Source organism: Felis catus, chromosome D3 (genome assembly GCF_018350175.1).
Source record: "Felis catus isolate Fca126 chromosome D3, F.catus_Fca126_mat1.0, whole genome shotgun sequence".
NCBI classification, from domain to species: Eukaryota; Metazoa; Chordata; class Mammalia; order Carnivora; family Felidae; genus Felis; species Felis catus.
In genome coordinates this window covers 23204602-23227909 of record NC_058379.1, presented here as the reverse complement: position 1 = coordinate 23227909, position 23308 = coordinate 23204602, and the positions used below count along the sequence as shown (strand labels likewise).

At 42.6% G+C, this 23308-nt stretch overlaps 1 protein-coding gene across 12 annotated transcripts in view; it reads left to right on the top strand.

Annotated features, from left to right (window-relative positions):
* The first annotated feature begins 11413 nt into the window (after positions 1 to 11413).
* The window catches only part of NF2 (NF2, moesin-ezrin-radixin like (MERLIN) tumor suppressor), an 80284-nt gene continuing 68389 nt past the window's right edge, over positions 11414 to 23308 (top strand). For 4 of the 12 annotated variants that reach the window (XM_023241591.2, XM_023241590.2, XM_023241588.2 and 1 more), the window contains exon 1: positions 11421 to 11999. In XM_023241591.2, the coding sequence (XP_023097359.1) occupies positions 11886 to 11999 (114 nt within the window). In that variant the 5' untranslated portion in view covers positions 11421 to 11885. Of the gene's footprint in view, positions 12000 to 21432; positions 21458 to 23308 lie in introns of those variants that run through there. The other 8 variants (XM_023241589.2, XM_023241585.2, XM_023241586.2 and 5 more) reach the window with 5 other exon arrangements.

The window sequence follows — 23308 nt, the reverse complement described above, 5'->3', positions numbered from 1 at the left end:
AAAAATCTCAAAAGTAGGGGGTTAGGAGAGGCTGTACATTGGTGAACACATCCATATGTTCGGAAAGTGGTGTATCCCCAACTCTATGAAGACAAAAACTCTTGCTCCCTGGACCCTTCCTGACCTCACCCTATATACCTCTTCATTTTGCTATTTATTATAAAAGCCAGTAAACCCAAGTGTTTCCCTGAATTCTGCAAGAATTCTAGCAAATTATTAAGTCCAAGGAGGAGGTCACAGGAACCCCAACTTGTAGCCAGTAGGTCAGAAGTACAGAAGACAACCAGTACTTATAATTGGCATCTGAAGGAGCAGCAGTCTCATGGGACTGTGTCCTTAACCTGTAGGGTCTACACTAACTCTAGTTGGTGTCAGAATTGAATTGAATTGTAGGACATCCAGCTGGTGTCTCAGAGAATTGCTTGGTGTAAAAAAAAGCCACAGACTTTGTGTCAGAAGTACAGGGAGTGTGACAGGAAAGGCTCATTCAGTCCCCTAAACAAGAGATATTGAAGTCCCAATCCCAGTCCCTCAGAATGTGACCTACTTGGAAACAGGGTCTTCTTTACAGAGGTAATCAGGTTAAAATGAGGTCATTGGGGTGGGTTCCAATCCAGCATGACTGGCGTCCTCGTGGAAAAAGGAAATCTAGAAACAGGACAGGCACGCACAGAGGGAAGACCGTGTGAAGACACAGGGAGACACAATGTGCAGGCTGCAATGATGCCACAAGCCAGCGAACATCTGGGGACACCGGGAGCTGGGAGAGGCAGAGAAGGAGCCTTCCCTCCAGGTTTCCGAGGGAGCACAGCACTGCTGACTTCTGGATCTTGGAATTTCAGCCTCCAAAGCTGTGAGACAATACATTTCTATTGTTCCCACTCACCCAGTTTGTGTCACTTTGTTACAACAGCCTAAGGAAGCTAATATAGAATGTTGCTTGAGATTCAAAGTACTACCACAGTAAAGGACACAGAAACAGTATCAAATTGCAAATTAGGCCAGAGTATACATTTTAGCCCAGAATAGTTATTTTTCAGTTCCTGCTGTAGACAAAGGCGTGCCTGCTACTGTAGGCATGCTGTCTTTGGAAAACCATGGGCCCAGAGCTAGAAATCTGGGTTGAGGATCCAGCCTTGATCTCTGTTAGGCTCTGTGGTCTTTGGCCAGTAAGTTCACTTTGGGCGCTTTAGTTTTAACTGCCTAATGGGCATAATCTACTTAATCATGAGAATTCAGTGAGAATGCATGTGTATGAAAATCATCGCTCAGTACAAGTGAAATAAATGTGTACTTTTCGGTGCTATTTGCAATTCCATTTCCTGTCCCCCCACCCCCACCTCCAATTTAAGCAATGATGAGATGGAGACCCAGAGGTAACAAAAACCTTTGTGAGGTCACACAGCACCTTAGACATAGACGGTGTTCAATAAATATCAATTCTTATTTTAAAAAGGGCTCCTAAACATGTCACGTAATTTATTATTAATGCCCATTTTTACAGATGAAGTAACCGAAGCTCAGAGAAGCTAAGCTGAGCAAGGTTACAGAAAAGTAGAAATTCCAACTCAGGTCTGCCCGTGAGGGACATCCTGGCCCAATGGGAATGGGGTGAGCACTAGTGATTTCCTAAGGTGTTCTAGGTTCCTTTACTACTGTTATTTCAGGTAACTGTTATTTCAGATAGCTGTTACCTGCAGGCTGCCTTCCTTCAGGGTCAGTGCCTCAGGAACTGCTTCCTTGGATCCTTGGAACACTGGTTCCTGGCCACGGCCTCAGAAGTCTTAGGTCCCAGGGGCGCCTGGGTGGCTCAGTCGGTTGGGCATCCGGCTTCAGCTCGGGTCATGATCTCACGGTCTGTGGGTTTGAGCCCTGCGTCGGGCTCTGTGCTGACAGCTCGGAGCCTGGAGCCTGCTTCGGATTCTGTGTCTCCCTCTCTCTCTGACCCTCCCCTGCTCATGCTCTGTCTCTCTCTGTCTCAAAAATAAATAAAAACATTTTAAAAAAATTAAAAAAAAAAAAGAAGTCTTAGGTCCCAGATCACGCTGGGCCAGGTGATATTAATGAATCAAATCACCTCCCTGAGCCTTAGGCTGCAGACAGGCCAAAACCTCTTTGTTTGGCTTTTAATCCCCACCCTGCTCCCAAAATAATGTGGTGTAGCTTACAAAAATACATCTGGAACATCAGTCCGATCGTGAGAAAACTTGAGACAAACCCGAATTGGAAGACATTCAACAGATACTTGGCCAATACTCTTTAAAAGGTCAAGGTTCCTGGGTGGCTCAGTCAGTTAAGCGTTGGGACTTCAGCTCAGGTCATGATCTCGTGGTTCGTGAGCTCAAGCCCCGTGGCAGGCTCTGTGCTGACAGCTCAGAGCTTGGATCCTGCTTTGGATTCTGTGTCTCCCACTCTCTCTCTCTTTCTCTCAAAAATAAATAAATGTTAAAAAAAAAAAAAAAGGGTCAAGGTAGTGAAGGACAAAGAAAAGCCGAGGAACTTAGTCCCGGCTGCAGGAAAATCAGAGAAATAACCCAATGTTATCTGGAATCCTGGATAGAATCTTGGAACACAAAAGGGCAGTAGTAGAAAAATTGTAAAATTCGAATATGGTCTGTAGTTAATAGTAGTACATCAGTGTTAATTTCTTGATTCTGATCAATATACTATGATTAAATGATATGTTGACATTAGGAAAAGCTGAGTGAAGGATATGGAGAAACTACTATCTTTGCAAACTTTAAGTCTGATGCTAGTTTTTAAAAAGTTAAGGGGCACCTGGCAGAGCTTGCAACCCTTGATCTCAGGGTTGTAAATTCAAGCCCCACATTGGTTGTAGAGATTACTTAAAAACAAAATCTTAAAAAAAATGTTTAAAATAATAAACATTAAGGGGCCCCTATGTGGTTCAGTCAGTTAAGCGTTCTACTCTTGATTTCAGCTCAGGTCACGATCTCACTGGTTTGTGAGTTAGAGCCCTACATTGGGCTGGCTGCTGTCAGTGCAGAGCCTGCTTCAGATCCTCTGTCCCCCCTCTCTCTGTCCCTCCCCAATCTCTCTCAAAAATAAATAAGCATTTAAAAATAATAATAAAAGTTAAAAAATTAGATGCATGTTGGGGCACCTGGCCAACTTGGTGGGTGCAGCATGCAACTCGATCTCAAGGTCATGAGTTCCAACCCCACGTTGGGCATGGAGCCTACTGTAAAAAATTAGATTCATGTGGAACGCCTGGGTGGCTCAGTTGGTTGGGTATCAGACTTCGGCTCAGGTCATGATCTCTAAGTTTGTGAGACCCGCATCGGGCTTTCTGCTGGCAATGCAGAGCCCCTTTCATATCCTCTGTCTCCCTCTCTCTGCCCCTCCCCCACTCATGCTCTCTCCCTCTCTCTCAAAAATAAATGAACATCAAAAAGAATTAGATACATGTAAACAATACTTTGTTTGACTTAAGAAGAATAACCAAAAGAGCCTTTAGGTAAAGGATCCATAACTGAATAAAAATATAATAAAGAGTGAGGGGGCGCCTGGGTGGCGCAGTCGGTTAAGCGTCCGGCTTCAGCCAGGTCACGATCTCGCGGTCCGTGAGTTCGAGCCCCGCGTCAGGCTCTGGGCTGATGGTTCAGAGCCTGGAGCCTGTTTCCGATTCTGTGTCTCCCTCTCTCTCTGCCCCTCCCCCGTTCATGCTCTGTCTCTCTCTGTCTCAAAAATAAATAAATGTGAAAAAAAAAATTAAAAAAAAAAAAAAGAGTGAGAAAAAACAAAGTTAGTGGGTGGGAAAAAAGTTACTGTGGAGTAAGGAATAAGAGCAGGAAAAATAAGATGAAGCCACAGACAAGCAAGCCCTGGCACAGTTGCCAGAAACAGACTGCAAATTTGGCTCTGGGCTTCCTAACAGCAAACTCCAAGAAGAAAACATGATTGGTTACATGATTCACAATGTGTGTAATAGAGAAAGGCAAAATTAGATCAATACACAGGATCCTATGCAGCCCCTAGAAGATTTTATTATAGAATATGTGATGATATGGAAAAATATTCATAACATATTAACAACAATCAGCAAATCACAAAACAATATGGGCTATATGAAGACAGTAAGTCAGTGGATTATGCAAGTTAAAATTTCTTTCTGCATCTGCCTGCTCTCAGCACCAGCCCAGGACCCCTGAGGGTGTCCTGTCAACCATGCAGGCAGGGTTACAGTGTCTCCCACCTGGTGGAGACTTGGCTGTGTTTTTTTTTCGAGTTTGTTTTTTTTTTTTTAGTTTAATTTTTTTTTTTTTTTTTTTTTTTTTGAGAGAGAGAGAGGTTAAGCAAGTCAGATGCTTAACCATGGAGCCACCCAGGCGCCCAACTTGGCTGTGTTTTCATAGCAGCTATGCAGTTAACCAAAACAGCAGCTTCCTGAGGTATTGACATGCACATTTTCTGAAATTTAGTTTTTTTAATCTTTATTTTTTTTTAATTTTTTTTTTCAACGTTTATTTATTTTTGGGACAGAGAGAGGCAGAGCATGAACGGGGGAGGGGCAGAGAGAGAGGGAGACACAGAATCTGAAACAGGCTCCAGGCTCCGAGCCATCAGCTCAGAGCCTGACGCGGGGCTCGAACTCACGGACCGCGAGATCGTGACCTGGCTGAAGCCGGACGCTTAACCGACTGCGCCACCCAGGCGCCCCTTTAATCTTTATTTTTGAGAGAGAGCACGCAACACAGGGCTCAAACTCATGAACCGCAATATCAGGACCTGAGCCGAAGTCAGATGCTTAACTGAGCTGCCCGGGAGCCCCTGAGATTATTTCAGTTTTAATCAAATACTGCAAACAAAATGAAAGGGGGAAATTGTTCCATTCATGCAGTAGCAAAGGAGTAACTATCATTCACTTGTTAGTTTAGCCAAACATTTTTGGGGCAGTGAGAGGGAGTTTGGGGTAAATTAGCCTTTATAAGATTTAGCAGTTTGTACTTGACGTTTTATATCATTAACTGTAACTTAATTCTGCTGGGTGTTGCTATGGGTTTCTGATCATTGAAAAAGCCCATTTTTTTTTTTAATTTTTTTTTAACGTTTATTTATTTTTGAGACAGAGAGAGACAGAGCATGAACAGGGGAGGGGCAGAGAGAGAGGGAGACACAGAATCTGAAACAGGCTGCAGGCTCTGAGCGGTCGGCACAGAGCCGACGTGGGGCTCAAACTCACGGGCAGTGAGATCATGACCTGAGCCAAAGTCGGACGCTTAACTGACCAAGCCACCCAGGCACCCCCCGTTTTTTTTTTTTTTAAGTTTATTTATTTATTTTGGGAGAGACCAAGAAAGTTCGAGTGGGGGAGGGGGAGAGAGAGAGGAAGAGAATCCTAAGCAGGCTCTGATTCGGGCTCAAGCCCTGAGACCCAAGCCAAAATCAAGAGACTTGACTGACTGAGCCACCAAGATGCCTCAAAAAAAACCCTTTGATCCTGGTTGCAGCCTTGGCTCTATTTCTAATGTCCTTGGTTGCAGTGCCATCGAGGAAACTGGGTAGAAGGTGTGCGTGGGGGAGGGGGCTGATTATTTCAAAATAAAACATTTTATTAAAACAATTTTTTTGTCAGAGGCACCTGGGTGGCTCAGTCGGTTAAGCATCCAACTTCAGCTCAGGTCATGATCTCACAGTTTGTTGAGTTTTTTTTTTTTTTTTTTTAATTTTTTTTTCAACGTTTATTTATTTTTGGGACAGAGAGAGACAGAGCATGAACGGGGGAGAGGCAGAGAGAGGGAGACACAGAATCGGAAGCAGGCTCCAGGCTCTGAGCCATCAGCCCAGAGCCTGACGCGGGGCTCGAACTCACGGACCGCGAGATTGTGACCTGGCTGAAGTCGGACGCTTAACCGACTGCGCCACCCAGGCGCCCCACAGTTTGTTGAGTTTTGAGCCCTGCGTCGGGCTCTGTGCTGACAGCTCAGAGCCTGGAGCCTGCTTTGGATCTGTGTCTCCCTCTCTCTCTGCCCCTGCCCTGCTCACATTTAGTCTCTGTCTCAAAAATAAATAAAACATTAAAAAAAAAGATAAATTTTTTTTTTGTTTCTCTCTGTTGGTATCAGTTTTCTATTGCTGTGTTTGCAAATTACCACAAATTTAGTGGCAATTACATTTATTACCTGACAGTGTTCATGGGTCTGGAATCCAGGCATGGCTTAGTATGATCTTCTGCTTAGGGTTTCACAAGACTGCAATCAAATTGTCAGCCATTTGCATGGTTCTCCCCTGGAGGTCAGTATACTCAGGTCACTCAGGTTGTCGGCAGAACTTAGCTCCCTGTGGTCGTGGGACTGAAATCCCTGATTTCTTGCTAGCTTTCAGATGGGGACCACTCTCCACTCCAGAGGCCATCGAGAGTTCCTTGCTCTGAGGCTGTATAGGCAGCTCACCACATGGATGTTTGCTTTCTTCAAAGTCAGAAGGAGTTCATTTCCTGGACTTCCTTTATCTCTGAACCCTAAATCTCCTTTTAAGAGTTCACCTGGGGGGTGCCTCGGGGGCTCAGTCGGTTAAGCATCCAACTTTTGATCTTGGCTCATGTCATGATCTCACAGACTATGAGATTGAGCCACACCTTAGGTTCTGCACTGACAGTGCAGATCCCTGTGTGGAATTCTCTCTCTCTTTCTCTCTAACCCTCCCCTGCTAGTGCTTTCTCTCTCTTTCTCTCTCTCTCAAAATAAATACATAAAAATAAAAACATTTTAAAAGCATTCATGTGGGTACACCTGGGTGGCTAAGTTGCTTCAGCTTCAATCTCTTGATTTTGGCTTGGGTCATGATCTTACGGGTTGAACCCCACATTGGAGTCTGCTTGGGATTCTCTCCCTCTCTCTTTGCTCCATCACTCGCTCTGTCTCAAAATAAATAAATAAAACTTAAAAAGAGTTCACCCGACACTACATTGTACATCTGAAATTAATATAACACTGTATGTTAACTATACTGGAATTGAAAAAAAAAAAGAGTACACCTCATTGGGTCAGTGTCTACCTGGGATAATCTCCATTTTGATGAACACAACTGATTAGGGCATTATATCTGCAAACAATCCCTTTTGCCATATAAAGCAACATAATCACAGGAATAATATCCCATCATATCTATTGATCTTGCCAATGCCCAAGAGGGAGGATTATACAAGGCTGTAGATGAATGAGGGGTATTTTAGAATGATGCCTACATACTGCTTATGCAGTTTCCATTTCTTTTCTTTTTTTAAAGTTTATTCTATGAGAGAGAGAGAGAGAGAGAGAGAGAGAGAGAGAGAGAGAGGCAGGGAGAAAGGGAGAGAGAGAATCCCAAGCAGGCTTTGCCTTCTCAGAGCAAGGCCTGACAAGGGGCTTGATCCCATAAGCTGTGAGATCATGACCTGAGCCAAAAGCAAGAGTCAGAAGCTTAACTGACTGAGCCACCTAGGTGTCCCTCCATTTCTTTTTTATAATGCATATGGATTACTTATAAGATAAGGAAAACACAATAAAACTTATTAAAAAAGAGAAAGCAAACCAGTCTCCCATGAGAAGTATAGGTGCTAGAGTTTAAGGGATATTTCTTTTGTGGGTCTTCATAGAAAGAGAGCTGTATTCTTTAGTCAGCTAAATCTCTACTGTAAAGACAGAGTTCCACATGGTTGTTTCTTATCACATTCATGGTGTGGGATATTGGCTTCATGCCAACGTATAGTAACAGTAATTCCAAAACCAACAAAGTCCAGTTTTTGGCAGACAGGTTCCAATCTAGAATTCACATGCAGCATCTGGTACAGGTTGATTCAAATCTTGGCAATGACTTCATTTAATCTGGGGCTCATAGATATGCTTTGGAGGACTCTTTCCATGAACCTTCTAAAACCACGTGCAAAATTTTGTGCATGCGTGTGTGTGTTCCTTTTTTTTTTTAATCTTTATTTTTGAATGAGAGAGAAAGAGATAGAGTGCGAGTGGGGGAGGAGCAGAGAGAGAGGGAGACACAGAATCCGAAGCAGGCTCCAGGCTCTGAGCTGTCAGCACAGAGCCCAATGCGGGGCTCGAACTCATGAACTGTGAGATCATGAGCTGAGCCGAAGTCGGACGCCCAACCGAGCCACCCAGGCGCCTGGGGTTGTGTGTATTCCTCTGTGGAGAAAATCCACTGGTTTCATCAGATTCTTGAAAGAGTATGAACACAACGAAACAAAACAAAAACAATTAAAAGAATCATTATTGTAGAGCAGGATTTCTTTAGCGTGGCACTATTGATACTTTGGGCTGCATGTTTCTTTGTTGTGGGAGGTTGTCCTGTGCACTGTGAGATGTTTAACAGAATCCTTAGCCTCTGCTATAGTGTACAGGAACATCCCCTAGTTGCAATAACCAAAAATACAGGAACAACAACAAAAAATCTTCAGACCTTGCTAAATGTCTCCTGAAGGGAACGGACTTCACTTTGAGAGGAGCCACTGATCTTCTGGAAGAACGGAGGAATGAAATATAACTAAGGTGACATCTAGTTTAAAACAGTCCTAAATGCAAATTGAACCACTGCTTGGGTAAACCACTGCTTAGGATCTTGGGTAAATTAGCTCATTTCAGCCTTAGCCGGTTTCCTCATGTGTAAACTGGGGATATAGTACCTACCAAATAGGGTTTCAATAAAGATCAAAGGAAATAAAGCAGGCAAAGCCCTTTGTGGGGCATCTTATATGGTAAGCACTTAATATGTTGTAGCAATTAATATTGTTCCCATAGTTGAGACCGTTCAGTATTTCCCTGTGTCCCTATTACCCTGTCATTCAACAGGTATTTATAAACCAGTGTCAATGTGCCAGATCTTTCTTTCTTTCTTTTTTTTAATGTAATCTCTACCCCCAACATAGGGCTCAAAGTCACAACCCTGAGATCAAGAGTCACATGTTATACTGACTGAGTCATCCAGGCGCCCCTTAATTATTAAAAAAAACCCCAAAACTATATATATATATGTGTATATATATATATATATATATATATATATATATATACACATATATATGTAGTTGTTGATGTTGTTAGTACAATCTACCTCCCAATGTGGGGCTTGAACTCATTACCCCAAGATCAAGAGTTGCATGCTGGGGTGCCTGGGTGGCTCAGCTGGTTAAATGTCTGACTTTGGCTCAGGTCATGATCTCACAGTTCATGAATTCGAGCCCTATTATCAGGTTCTCTGCTATCAGCACAGAGCCCACTTCGGATCCTCTGCCTCCCTCTCTCTCTACCCCTCCCCCACTCGTTTTCTCTCTCTCTCTTTCAAAATAATAAAGAAATAAACTTAAAAAAAAAAGTTGTGGGGCACCTAGGTGGCTCAGTCGGTTGAGCGTCCGACTTTGGCTCAGGTCATGATCTCACAGCGCTTGTGAGTTCGAGCCCCACATCGGGCTCTGTGCTGACAGCTCCAAGCCTAGAGCCTGCTTCAGATTCTGTGTTTCCCTCTCTCTCTGCCCCTCCTCTGCTCATGCTCTGTCTCTCTCTCTCTCAAAAATAAATAAACATTAAAAAAATTAAAAAAAAAAGAGTTGCATGCTACACCAACTGAGTCGGCCAGGCACCCCCACATCTTTCTTAATGAGCTCTGCTTGAATTATTCCTTCTCACACTCTTATCTGGTAGGTACTATTATCATCTGTGTTTATTCTTTGTGAATGGCACTTTTAATGCCAGAATAATATTCCATTACATCTATTTTTATTCCAGGTCCTGGCCTCCCTTCTGAGATCCAGACCCATGTGTCTACCTGGGTGTCCCCCCAAGAATGTTTAAATTTGGCATCTTTGGCCAATTAGCCCAGTGCCTAGCACCTAGTAAGCCTTCCATAAAAACGAGCTATTACTGGCCATCAATGTCATTTTGACCCCTGCTGTCTGATCTACATCCTCTTTCTACTCCTCAGTAGGATCCCAGAATCACCTATTTTCTGTCAGCAGTCTTGGCTCTGGGTTAAAGCCCTGATTTGTTGCCCCTGTGGGGAGCTCTTAGGAGAATCCACCCTAGTTCTCCCACCTGCAGAGAACTGAAGCAATAAAAATGAAGACACTCTCACTCCAAGCCCACACTGCCCTGAACAATCATTTTGGTGGGGAGAATTTGCTTGCAGTAGACAGGACATAAAGTTCCCCCACAGCAGCTTTCCTGGGTGTGCTAGCAAATGCTGGTGATTCATGGCACCACAGGGGCCTGTGGGGAAGCGGGAGATTTATGCTATTGTATAGTTACACCAACAGTGTCTGCTGAGTGCTAGGGAACTGTGGTTCATGGTACTTGGGGCTACAACAGGCAGCAACTTGGCAGCCACAATCAGGGAAGCAGGGCAGCACAATGGTAATGCCATCAGGCTCTGGGTGGGAGAAATCTGGATTTGATTCCCATCTTTGCTTCTTCTATCTAGGTAATAGCAGGTGTCTCTGTCATGCGGCACCTCTTTCCCATCTGTAGGGGAGGTGATGCTAATGATGGTTAATATTTGTGGACTGCTTCCTGTTCAGTCAAAAGAGAAAATTGTCTCTACTCAATTATTATTTAAAAGCATGGTTTATTTTTTAAATACAGAAAGCTATATTCCCCCGCCTCACAGTACACCCATTATAACTTGATGACATCTAAAAAATAAAAACATGTATGTGGCTCGAAAATGTAAATCAGAGTACAAAGTGAGAAATGCTTTCATGTTTCGACCATTTTGTATCTACAAAAATAGCAATTCCATAAGATTCAACCTAGTATGTGCCCTGTCTACTATGTCCTAGTATTTACCCTAGTTTATATGTATTAACTTCCTTAAATTCCTCAACAACCCCACGAGGCAGATACACTTATTACCTTTCCTTGGTAATAACGCTATTTCTCCTAAAGAGAAGCACAAGGGTCTGGGGGAACGCCGGCGATCTAAGCGGCCTCCACGTGATTTAAAAGTTTGAGAAACACAGAGGTCAGTATATGCAATTAAGTGCCAAGCTGGATTATCCGTCGGGTGTCCGAGAAACACGATTCCCTGGGGCGCCACACTGGGAGCGCATTTGGTTCAAAGTGCAGTCCCTTACCGACCAACCGCACCCGGCGACCAGCCTCTACGTGGTTCCCGGGGAAAGGCGCGCCGGACTCCGGTTCCTCAACCAGTCTTGCTAGAGTAGGCGTACTCCTTTCGAACAAAAGCGCTCGGAGTGACTGCCGCTATGACCACTCAACGCCGAGCCCAAGCCCGCGCCTCCAATCACAGCGGAACTTCCAATTGGTGGAGTCGTTCTGAAGCCGGGCGAACGGAGGAGAAGTCCCGCCTCCCTAGGAGTGCTCAGCCAACTGCGGAGTCCGGGCGGTAGCCGCGGGGTTCGGTTGCGCTGTGTGTAATGATCTGGGGGCCTGAGGGCGGGGCGGGGAGCAGGCGGGGGTCTGCGGGGAGGGGACGCTTCCCGCAGGCGCGCGGAGCGAGGACGGTGACAGCCACGCGCGCACGTGCGCGCCCGGCCGCAGCGCGGCCCCGAGGCCTCTGTTGGCCGCTGAGAGGCGCGCGGGGGCTGGCCGGCTGCCGTCTAGGGGCCCCGTGCCGGGGCGTCCCCAGCGTCCCCGGCCCGAGTCCCTGAGCGCCGGGCCGTGTCCACCCCGTCGGTCCTGGCTCGTGTTTCGTCCCCGTGGCCGTAAGGGCCCGCCCCCCGACTCCCCTTTACGCTCCCGGGGCAGGGTCCTCACGGCCCATGCTGGCCGCTGGGGGCCCGCGCCGCCCAGACAGTTCCTCGGCCGGCCAGCCGGCCACCATGGTGGCCCTGAGGCCTGTGCGGCTCCTCCAGGGGGGCTAACCGGTCCAGAGCGCAGGTCTCGGGGCGCGAGGGTCCCGGGCCTGAGCCCCGCGCCATGGCTGGGGCCATCGCTTCCCGTATGAGCTTCAGCTCACTCAAGAGGAAGCAGCCCAAGACGTTCACCGTGCGGATCGTCACCATGGACGCCGAGATGGAGTTCAATTGCGAGGTAACCGGCTGGCAGCCCCGACGGGCTGCGGTAAGGGGGAGCCGGGCGGAATCCGGTGGAATCCCCGCTCGCCGGGCCCTGCCACGGGTCTGGCACCGATCGGGGCGCCCCTGCGGCGGTGACAGTCCAGGTGGAAGCTTGAGGGATTCAGCTTGTATCATCTCTGAGCGTAGACAGAGTCGACCAGAACCGGAAGGAGCCATCTAGGCCCAAATCTTCATGTTAAGGATGATTGCTGCTCCCCCCCCCACCCCCGCCCCCCGTAGGGTTTTTGGGTTTGGAAGCACTTCCTGAAGGTTCTCATTCATTGTTACTGCAAGAGGCTGGAACCATCCGTAGTGGAGAATTCTGGTTTTCATTGTCAGGCTTAAGCTCCAGCTTTATGGTCTTTTTTTTACTTCATTAGATATTATTATGTGCCCCAGGTATTAAAAGTTGCATTTTGTAGAGTGGAAACTCTATACCTATTTCCCTTTTCCAAAGCTACCATTTTCTGGGAAAAAAAAAACTCTTTAAGGAAAGAGTTGATGTCTAATACTTATTTTTCATGCAGTTTATTTTACATCATGATGATAACAGCTAACCATTTGTTGAATACATTCTAAATGTCAGACGTTCATACATTTAATTCTCACAACAACCCAATGAGGTAGGTACTCCAAGCCATGTATCTAGTAAGTGGCAGAGTGGGATTTTAGGTCAAACTTTTAGCCAAAACAATACTGCCTTTCAAGAAATGCAAGTCCTTTCTAGTCCAAAGTGTGTTCTATGAACCAGCAGCATTGGCAACAGCGATCTAAGTCAGGAGTTGGGAACTTTTTCTGTAAAGGGCCACATAGTAAATATTTTCAGCATTGCGAGCCATGGGATCTCTGTTACAACTACTAAGCCCTTCAGCTCTACTAGTGTAGTACAAAAGCAGCCTTAGGATCGACTTCCAGCCTGACAGCGTGAGGAGCTCCATTGAACTCCCTGATAAGACTGGTGAAAATCACTTAAAAAAACTCAACTATTTAAACCCTCTGGAAATGGTTTTAAGCGCAAACATTCATGAGATGAATAAAAATCTATTCAAGGAAATCTATGACAATTTGCTAAGAAAGGTGAGAGTCTATGGTGTTTGAACCAAGGCTACTACCTCCCTCCCCACTTCCAACATACCAAGGGGGAGATCCACTCCAGACTGCTGCAACACAGAACACAGGGCTCCCTCTTCCCCTGGGTCCCTGTCAGACCACTTTCTTCCCAGGAGGAGCAGGACTGAAGTGCTTCTTATCCTGTGCAAGGCTTCTTGCTGTTGAGACTAAGTCCCAGGTGTGAATAGTTGAAAGATGGGGCTTCTGTCTTTTATCCAGCTCCTACTTACAGAATGGGAGCTGTGCCTTGGGCATGGCATACTGAGACTACTGGGACCCCAGTTGCTCTTTTCCCAGCCCCAGCTTGTGCAGTGGTGGTTCTGTGCCAGGAGAGGCAAACTGAGAAAACCTCTGGCTGGTATCCCTCCCCCGCCGGCCCCCCTCCCCGCCCCCCCTTTAGAGATTTTACCTGTAGTGAGAAGAAGTCTTTAAAACCTGTAGCTCCTGCTCTCTTCCCAAAGGTAGTTAGTTCATTTGCAACAAAATGTGGAGAAGTTTATGCCTAAGGGAACCCTTATAAGCAGTAGAGGTTTTGGTGAAGGGCAATTGGGAGGAGATTGTAGATTTAATGAAGATGCTACCTAAACTGTAGGCCAGCTAGTTTGCAGGAGAAAATCAGAATAAGACAGCTGGAAAGAACCCGCATGGGATTGAATAAACTGTTCCCTCAGAAGAGCAGCCTTTGATTGAATTACTTTGTAGAGCAAATTATGCCCCAGGGCATAATGAAATAATAGAATAGTAAAACACTATTAATGGAGTTTAACAGCTGGGTGCAATCAGGGGAAGGAGAAGGAGTCCTACTATACACTGTCACTCCAGGATGACTGTGGCCATAACCAAATTTGTGCCTTCCTGAGGAACAACATCATAGGTCTTAATACTATGTGAAGGAAATAGATTTCACTAAAATATTCCAGCCCATCACTAAAGAAACAAACAAATAACAATAATAAGCCTTGGGGCTGGGTTGGGGAGAAACAGTCCAGTATCTATGTTATTTAGATAATATATTATCTAAGATGTCTGATTTCTAACAAAAAATTATGAGGCATACAAAGAAACAGGGAAATATGACCCATACAGTGGAAGATTAGCAACAGAAATTGCCCATAAGAGTGACCAGATGTCAGATTTAGCTGAAAAGATTTCAAATAGCCATTACAAGTATGTTCACAGAACTAAAGGAAAACATGATTAAAGAAGGAAGATCTAATGACATTTTTGCATCAAGTAGAGAATATCAGTAAAGTGACAGGAATTATAGAAAAGAAGCAAATGAAAATCATGGAGTTGAAAAGTACCATAACTGAACTAAAAAATTCATTAGAGGGGCTCAAAGTAGATTCAAACTGCCAGAAGAAATAATTACCCTGTTTGAAGAGAAAATTGTAAAGATTATGCAAGCTGAAGAACAGAGAGAAAAAAATGAAGAAAATGTACAGAGCCTCAGAGAAATCATTAAGAGCATACGTGGAAGAGGAATACCACAAGAGGAAAGAGAAAAAAAAATATTTTAAAAAATAATGGCAGAAACTTTCTGAATTTATGGAAAAACAATAGTCTTGACATCCAGGAAGCTCAATATACTCCAAAGAGGATAAATACGAAGAGATCCACAAACAGAAACATCATAGTAAAAATGCTGAAAGTCAAAGACAAAAAATCTTGAAAGCAGTAAGAGAAAAATGACTTGTCACATACAAGGAAACCCCCATAAGATTAACAACTATCTATCTTATCTGCAGAAACTGTGGAGTCCAGAATATTCAAAGTGCTCAAAGATAACATATTCAAAGTGCTCAAAGAAAAAAACCTGTCAACTTAGAATCCTATATCCAGCACAGCTGGATATTTCAAAATGGCTATTTCAAATATGAAGGTGAAATACTTTATCAGATAAACACAAACTGGAGATGTCGCCCAAAGACCTGTCTTACAAGAAATATGAAAGGAAGTTCTTCAGGCTGAAAACAAGTGCCTTTAGATAATAACTCAAGTCTACATGAAAAAAAAAAAGCACCAGGAAAGGTAATTATATAATTACAAAAGACAGTAGAAATGCATATTTTTCTCTTCTGATTTATTTATTTTAATTTTAGAATGAGTGCATGTGCAAGTGGGGGAGAGGGGCAGAGGGAGAAAGAATCCCAAGCAGGCTCCACACTCAGGATGGAGCCCAATGCAAGGCTTGATCCTACAACCCTATGGTCATAACCTGACTCAAAATCAAGAGTTGGATGCTCAACCACCTGAGCCACCCAGGCACCCCTTCTTCTAACTGACTTAAAGAGCAATTGTATAAAATAATACCTATATAATGTGCTGTTGGGCCTATTACTACAAACGTAATTTATGGGTGGTATACTTGCCAATAACAGCACAAAGGAGGTGGATCGGAGCAAAGCTGTAATGGGCTAAGGAAATGGCCACAAATGGTAAAGTAATAACTATAGCAATGTATTGTTGGGTTTATAATTTTAATAGATGTCACGTGTGTGTGTGTGTGTGTGTGTGTGTGTGTGTGTGAACAATATGTATATTTATATATATGCAACAATGTGTATATATTTTATATATGTAACTATATATATAATTTTAGTAGATGTCATACACCCCCATATATATATATATATATATATATATATATATATATGAACAATAGTTTACAAAAAAGAGGGAAAGGACCTATATAGGAGTAATATTTCTATATATCACTGGAATTAAGATAGTATAGTCTGGGGGCTCCTGGGGGCTCAGTCAGTTGAGCGTCTGATTTCGGCTCAGGTCATGATCTCACGGTTTGTGAGTTTGAGCCCCGCGTTGGGCTCTGTGCTGACAGCTTGGAGCCTGGAACCCGCTTTGCATTCTGTGTCTCCCTCTCTTTCTGCCCCTCCCCCACTCACACTCTGTCTCTCTCTCCTTCAAAAATAAATAAACATTAAAAAATATTTTTAAAAAGATAGTATAATCTGAAGCTGATTTTGGTTAAGTCAAGATTATCTGGTAAACCCTAGAACAACCATTAAAAACAAAGCAAACCCCAAACACTTAAAAAGTATAGTGAAGGAAACATTAAATAAATTTAAATGCTTCATTAGAAAATATTCACTTAATGAAAAAGCAAGTAGTAAAGGAGGAATAGAGAAACAAAAAAGACATGAAACACATAGAAAACTAAACTAAAATGGCAATTGTACACCAAATAGATAACTTAATGAAATGGACAATTTCCTTAAAAGATGCTATCTACCAAAATTGACTCAAGAATAAACAATCTGAATAGACCTATAACAAGTGAAGAGATTAAATCAGTAATAAAAATACCCACAAAGGTCCAGGCTCTAGGTAGTAGAGGCGCAAATGGCTTCACTACTGAATTCCACCAAACATTTCAAGAACAATTAATACCAATTCTTAACATACTCTTCCAAAAAAAAAAAAAAAAAAAGAAGAAGAGGAGGGAATACTTCCCAACTCATTTTATGAGGCTGGCATTACCCTAATACCAGAACCCAACAAAGCTATCACAGGAGAACTAGAGACAAGATCTCTTATGAATATGGAAGCAAAATGGGGCACCTGGCTAGCTCAGAAATTACTTTAAAAAATACATGGAATGGGACACCTGGGTGGCTCAGTTGTTTAAGTGTCCAACTCTTGATCTCGGTTCAGGCCATGATCTCACATTTCATGGGGGGCTCTGCACTGGAATTGTGGAGCCTGCTTGGGACTCCCTCTGTCTGTCTGTCTGTCTGTCTCTCTCTGTCTTTCTCTGTCTCTCTCTCCCCTTCCCCTTGCTGGCTCTCTCTCTGTCTTTCTCAAAAAAAAAAAAAAGGGGGCGCCTGGGTGGCGCAGTCGGTTAAGCGTCCGACTTCAGCCAGGTCACGATCTCGCGGTCCGTGAGTTCGAGCCCCGCGTCGGGCTCTGGGCTGATGGCTCAGAGCCTGGAGCCTGTTTCCGATTCTGTGTCTCCCTCTCTCTCTGCCCCTCCCCCGTTCATGCTCTGTCTCTCTCTGTCCCAAAAATAAATAAATTAAAAAAAAAATATATATATATGCAAAAATTCTTAACAAGACTATTAACAAACTGAATCCAACAACAAATAAAAAGAATCCTACATCATAACAAGGGAGATTTATTCCAGGAATTCAAGGTTGGTTTAACATCTGAAAATCAATTAATGTGATACATCGTATCAATAGAATAAAAAACAAAAATCATATGATCATCTCAATAGATGCAGAAAGAGCATTGACAAAATTCAGCAGCATTTCATGATAAAAAACACTCAACAAAATAGGATTAGAAGGGAGCTTCCTTAACCTGATAAAGAGTATCTGTAAAGAACCCACAGCTAACTTAGTGAAAGAAGGATGCTTACTTGCTAAGATCAGGAACAAGACAAGGATATCTTGCCACTTCAATATTGTTTTGGAGGTTCTAGCCAGGACTATTCGGCAAGAAAATGAAATAAAAGGTGTCCATATTGGAAAGGAAGAAATAAAAATATATTCACAGATAACATGATCATGTATATAAACTCTAAGGAATCCCCTAAAAAAACTATTTGGCCTAATAAACAAGTTCAGCAAGATTGTAGGATATAAGAGCAATGTACAAAAATCACTTGTAATTCTATATACTTGCAATGAACAATATGAAAATTAAGAAAATTCTATTTATAATAGCACCAGAAAGTGTAAAATACTTAGGAGCAAATTTAACAAAAGAAGTATAAAACTTATACTCTGAAAGTTGTAAAACATTGTTGATGAAAATTAAAGATGATCTAAATAAATGGAAAGACATCCTTTGTTCATAGATCACAAGATTTAACATTGTTAAAATGGCAGTATTCTCCAAACTAATCTACTTATTCAACACCATCCTCATCAGAATTTCCATTTACTACTTTGTAGAAATTGATAAATATTCTAAAGTTTATATGAAATTGCAAGGGATCCAGAATAGCTTAAAAAATCTTGAAACAGAAGAGCAAAGTAGGAGAACTCATACTTCCTTATTTCAAAACTTACTACAAAACAACCATAACATAACAGTACATAACAGTGTAGTACTCACATAAAGATAGAGATGTTGATCAATGGGGTAGAACTGCGGGTCCAGAAATAGACCCATACTCTATTGTTACCTGAGTTTTGACAAGGGTGCTAAGACTATTCAGTGGAGGAATGAATAGACTTACCAACAAACAGTGCTGAAAACTGGACAGCCACATGCAAAAGATTGAAGTTGAACCCTTATTCTGCACCACATACAAAAATTAACTCCAAAGACCTAAACATAAGAACTAAAACTGTAATACTCGTAGAAGAAAATGGGGATAAATCTTCATGACTTTGGATTTGGCATATGATTATTAGATATGACAACAAAAGCATGGGCAACAAAAGAAAAAGTAGATAAACTTCATTGAGATTAAAAACATTTGTGCTTTGAAAGACACCATCAAGAACATGAAAAGAAAAAATATTAGCAAATCATAGATCTCATAAGGGTCTTATATCTAACACATATAAAGAACTCTTATTGCTCAGTAATGAGAAGCAAATAATTCAAAAGTGGTTAAAGGAGGAGTGTCTGGTTGACTCATTCGGTAGAGCATGTGACTCTTGATCTTGGGATTGTGAGTTCAAGCCCCACGTTGGGCATAGAGTTTACTTAAAAAGATGGGCAAAGGATCTGAATAGACATTTCTCCAAGGAAGATATACAAATGGCTAATAAGCACATGAAAAAATACCCTCATTAGTCATCAGGGAAATGAAAATAAAAAACACAATGAGATACCACTTTACCACATTGAGAGCCAACCACTAGGATGACTAGAATCAAAAAAAGGCATATAATAACAAATGTTGGCGAGAATATGGAGAAATTGGAACCCTCATACACTGCTGGTGGGAATGTAAAATGGTGCAGCCACTTTGGGAAACAGTCTGGCAGTTCCTCAAACTGTTGAATATAGAGTGCCACATGACTCAGCAATTCACTACTACCTATCTACTCAAGAGAAATGAAAACATATGCCTACAGAAAACTTGGACACAAATGTCCGTAGTGACATTATTCATAATTGCTAAAAGGTGGAAACAACCCAAATGTCCCTCAACTGATGAAAAGGTAAACAAAAGGTGGTATATCAATATAATGGAATGTTATTTGGCACTAAGAAGGGATGAAATACCAATACATGCTACAATATGGATGAACCTTGAAAACATGCTAAGTAAAAGAAGCAGTCACAAAAGAACACATATGGTTTTATATATTTCACATAATTATTCCCTTGGAAGGATATCTAGGGAAATAGAAAGTAGTTTTGTGGTTGCCTAGGGCTGGGAAAAGTGCAGGAATACAGAAATGATAGCCAAGGGGTACAAGGTTTCTTTTTGAGGTGATGAAAATATTCTAAAATTTACAGTGGTGATGGTTGCCCAACTCTATGAATATGCTAGAAACCATTGAATTGTGCACTTTAAATAGGTGAATGTTAAGGTACATGAATTATATCTCAGGCTATGTTAAAGAAAATGCAGCCTTTGGCAAAATGGAAACAAAAGACATGACTATTCCAATAAAACTATTTGTGAACATTGAAATTTGAATTTCATATAACTTTCACAAGTGATGAAATGTTATTTAAAAACTTACATTTTGTTAAAAATGTAAAAATTACTCTTAGCTCTCAGATTGCACAATTATAGATGGTGAATTAGGTTTGTGTTGTGGACCGCAATTTGCTGATCCCTAATCTAAGTTTCTTTTTTTTTTTTTCTTTAATTTTTTTTAATTTAAAAACTTTTTAAGTAATTTCTGCACCCAGTGTGGGGCTCAAACACACAACTCTGAGATCAAGTGTCACATGCTCTCCTGACAGGGCCAGCCAGGCAACCCCTGATCTAAGTTGCTAGTTGACAAATGTTGTGAGAGGGGTGCCTGGGTGGCTTAGTCGGTTAAGCATCTGATTCTTGATTTTGGCTTAGGTCATGATCTCGCGGTTCGTGGGTTTGAGCCCCACATCTGGCTCTGTGCTGTCAGTACAAAGATGCTCTCATGGGGTTCTCTCTCTCCCTCTCTGCCCTTCCCTCACTCTAGTGAGAGTTATCTGTCTCAAAAATAAATAAACTTAAAAAAAAAAAAAAAGATAAATGTTGTAAGAGATTGTGAGAGACTGACCAGTAAGGAAAGGGATTTTGTATGAGATTTCTTCAGCCATAGTTTTACCACGAAAATCTCTTCTTTTTTCTTTAAACAGACCCCAGACCCAAAGAGGATGTACAGTATTATCAACTATAGCAGTGTTGATATGTTGATATGTCAACAGTTGACATTTTGGCTGGATAATTCTTTGTTGTGGTGGGGGCTGTCCTGTGCATTGTAAGATGTTTAGAAGCCTCTCTGGACTCTATCCACTAGATGCCAGTAGCACCTCCCCGTGCTCCCCGTCATGTCAACCAAAAATGTCTTCAGACATTGTCAAGTGTCCCAGCGGGGGGGGGGGCAGAGGGGGAGGACACCCTTCTTTCTGTCCCTCTCCCTGCCACCATATTGAGAACCACTGGTCTATAGAAGAAGATAAGAGTAGTGATATTCAGGGAGGCATAATGGTATAGTATAGTCTGTCAAACTTATATATGCCAGCAAACGGCCTAGCATCTTGGTGAAATGAGAATTCTCATTCTGTACTTAGGCAGTAGGACTGAGAATTCTGCATTTCTAACACATTCTCAACTCTCAAACAGTGATGGTGCTGCTAGTCCAGAGAGTTGCAAAGCATTAGTGGAAAGTGCATAGGCTTTGAAATAAGTTAGACCTGGACTTGAATTCCAGCTGAACTTCTAGCTTGGGTAAGATACTGAAGCTCTTTGGACCTCAGTTTCCACATCAGTAAAGTGGAACTAATACTATTGACCCTGCAAGGTTTTATAGGGATTCCTGGAATACATAGTGCCAGACAGAAAGGAAGAACTAGGAGGGAGTATAATTGGCCTACAGTAGGAGGTGCAGGTCACTGTGGTCACTGCCCTGTTGCAATTTGTCAAACAGTTGCATCTCATTGACTTGCCGGTGGAAATACCTGTTTGTAAACGAAGATGTTCAGATATTCTGTTGAAAGTTATGGTAGTTTGACTTATGATGATAGAGCTCTGAGAAACTATTAGACTTTCTCCTGCCCTATTTTTATGTTGTACATTAACTGAGCAAGGTGCCGATACCAGGAGATGGCAGATGCATTTTGAAAAAAAAAAAGAAGAGGAGAGATGGTACTTGAGGAATTCTTCATTGAGGCATACAGGTAGGTGGTGGTCCAAGGAGGACTCAATTTCAGAACCAGTGTTAGTTAACATATGAATCATGTTACCTTATGCTAATAAGTTCAGACTTTTTTGCTGCAGAGGTAGGAAATAAATCTCTTGCACTACTTGCTGCATTGCACAATTGGCTTGATGTTTTAGAGGATTTTTCCACTTGAAATATTTGATATTTGTCATTTTGAGAAAGTGGGTGCTGAACGTAATTTGCCAGGAGGCTAAACGGTTATGTTATTTCTTATCTAGGCTGGAATTTTACTCTAATAATTCAATCTATCAGTAAGAAGAGCCAAATATGAAAAATTTCTCAAAATTGAGTTGTGAGAGATTCTAATACCATCTTACATTGGAAACAAAGCCGCCTTCTTCTGTTGGTTGTTGATATCCCAGATGTTTTCACATACCCAAATGGGATTGTGATTGGATTAAACACCAACATTACAGATCATTCCAACATACAAATGGACATAAAGTAGAAACTTTGGAAAGAGGAAAACAGAAAGAACAAACTCTGGTGTTTTCAGTAAGATGTTACATCCCAGACACCCCAAAATATAGGTAAATGCTTCTCTTCTAGGATGCAAATCCCCAAAGGGCAGTGGTGGTCATTTCATTGCTTAGTTGTATATAGTAATGGGACTCTATATGAGGGCACCGAGAAACTTCTTATTTCAGAAGAAAGGTTTCTGCCTTATCTGTGGGTTCTTCATGGGGGTTAAGCAGTCCCCATGGATGGCATGGGTCCCGCACATCTAGGAGGTGGGCAGTCCGAGGTGAATGATGGATGCAGTTGTGCTGGTGAAGGGTGAAAGAAGCAGGGTATATATACTGGCTAGTGCTGCCATCTGCTGGACCCCATATCTGCTCTTTTGTAGGAGGAAGGACTAGGGAATAGCAGCTACTGTGTGCCAGGTGCTGTGCTAAATGCTTTACAATGTACTATCTCACTTGATACTTGGAATAGATTCACTTACTCACTCAACAGATATTTACTGAGTTCCAGTGTGGACCTAGTGGTGATCAAGACCTGCTTAGGATGGAGGTCCTGTCATTGGCTTCATTTTCAGAGTGGGAATTGGAGGCTCCAACAGGGCAAATAGCCTGCATAAAGTCCCAGCAGAGCCACTGTTTGTTCTGAGAGAGAAAGAAGAGGACAGTGGGAGAATCTCAATAATGACCGATGAGGGGCACGTGGGTGGTTCAGTGGGTTAAGCATCGTCTTTTAATTTCAGCTCAGGTCATGATCTCACAGTTCATGAGTTTGAGCCCCATGTTGGGCTTAGGAGCCTGCTTGGGATTTTCTCTCTCCCTCTCTCTCTACCCCTCCCCTGCTCATGCGTGGGCTGTCTCTCTCTCAAAATAAATGAACATAAAAAAAAATAATGACCAAGAGGCTAGCAGTCACTTATTTGAACCTCACAACTAGGTTTTCAAGTCAGTTGGGAAGGTCTTAGCTCAAGTTCCAGTTTCCTGTCAGGGCTCTGAAGCAGCACAGCCTAGAGGTTATGAGTGTTGTCTGGGGAGAGCATGGTCTTAGGATCCTGATCCCTGGTTCTGCCCTAACCAGTTCAGCACCCTTAGACAGGTTCCTTAATCCTTTCAGATGCCTGTTTCCTCATCTGTAAAATGGAGGCATAATAATTCTTCCTGTATGGGGTATTGGTACTGGGATTAAAACTGAGTCATTATTGGTAAAGTGCTTAGACTAGCACCTGGCACAGGTAAGTTCCATATACAGGTTATTACATAAAAGGAAGTAAATCCAGGGCCTCTCAGCATTTGGCTCCCTTTCCCAGGCTCTCCCACACTTCCTCACTTACCCTTTTTGCTCTTGG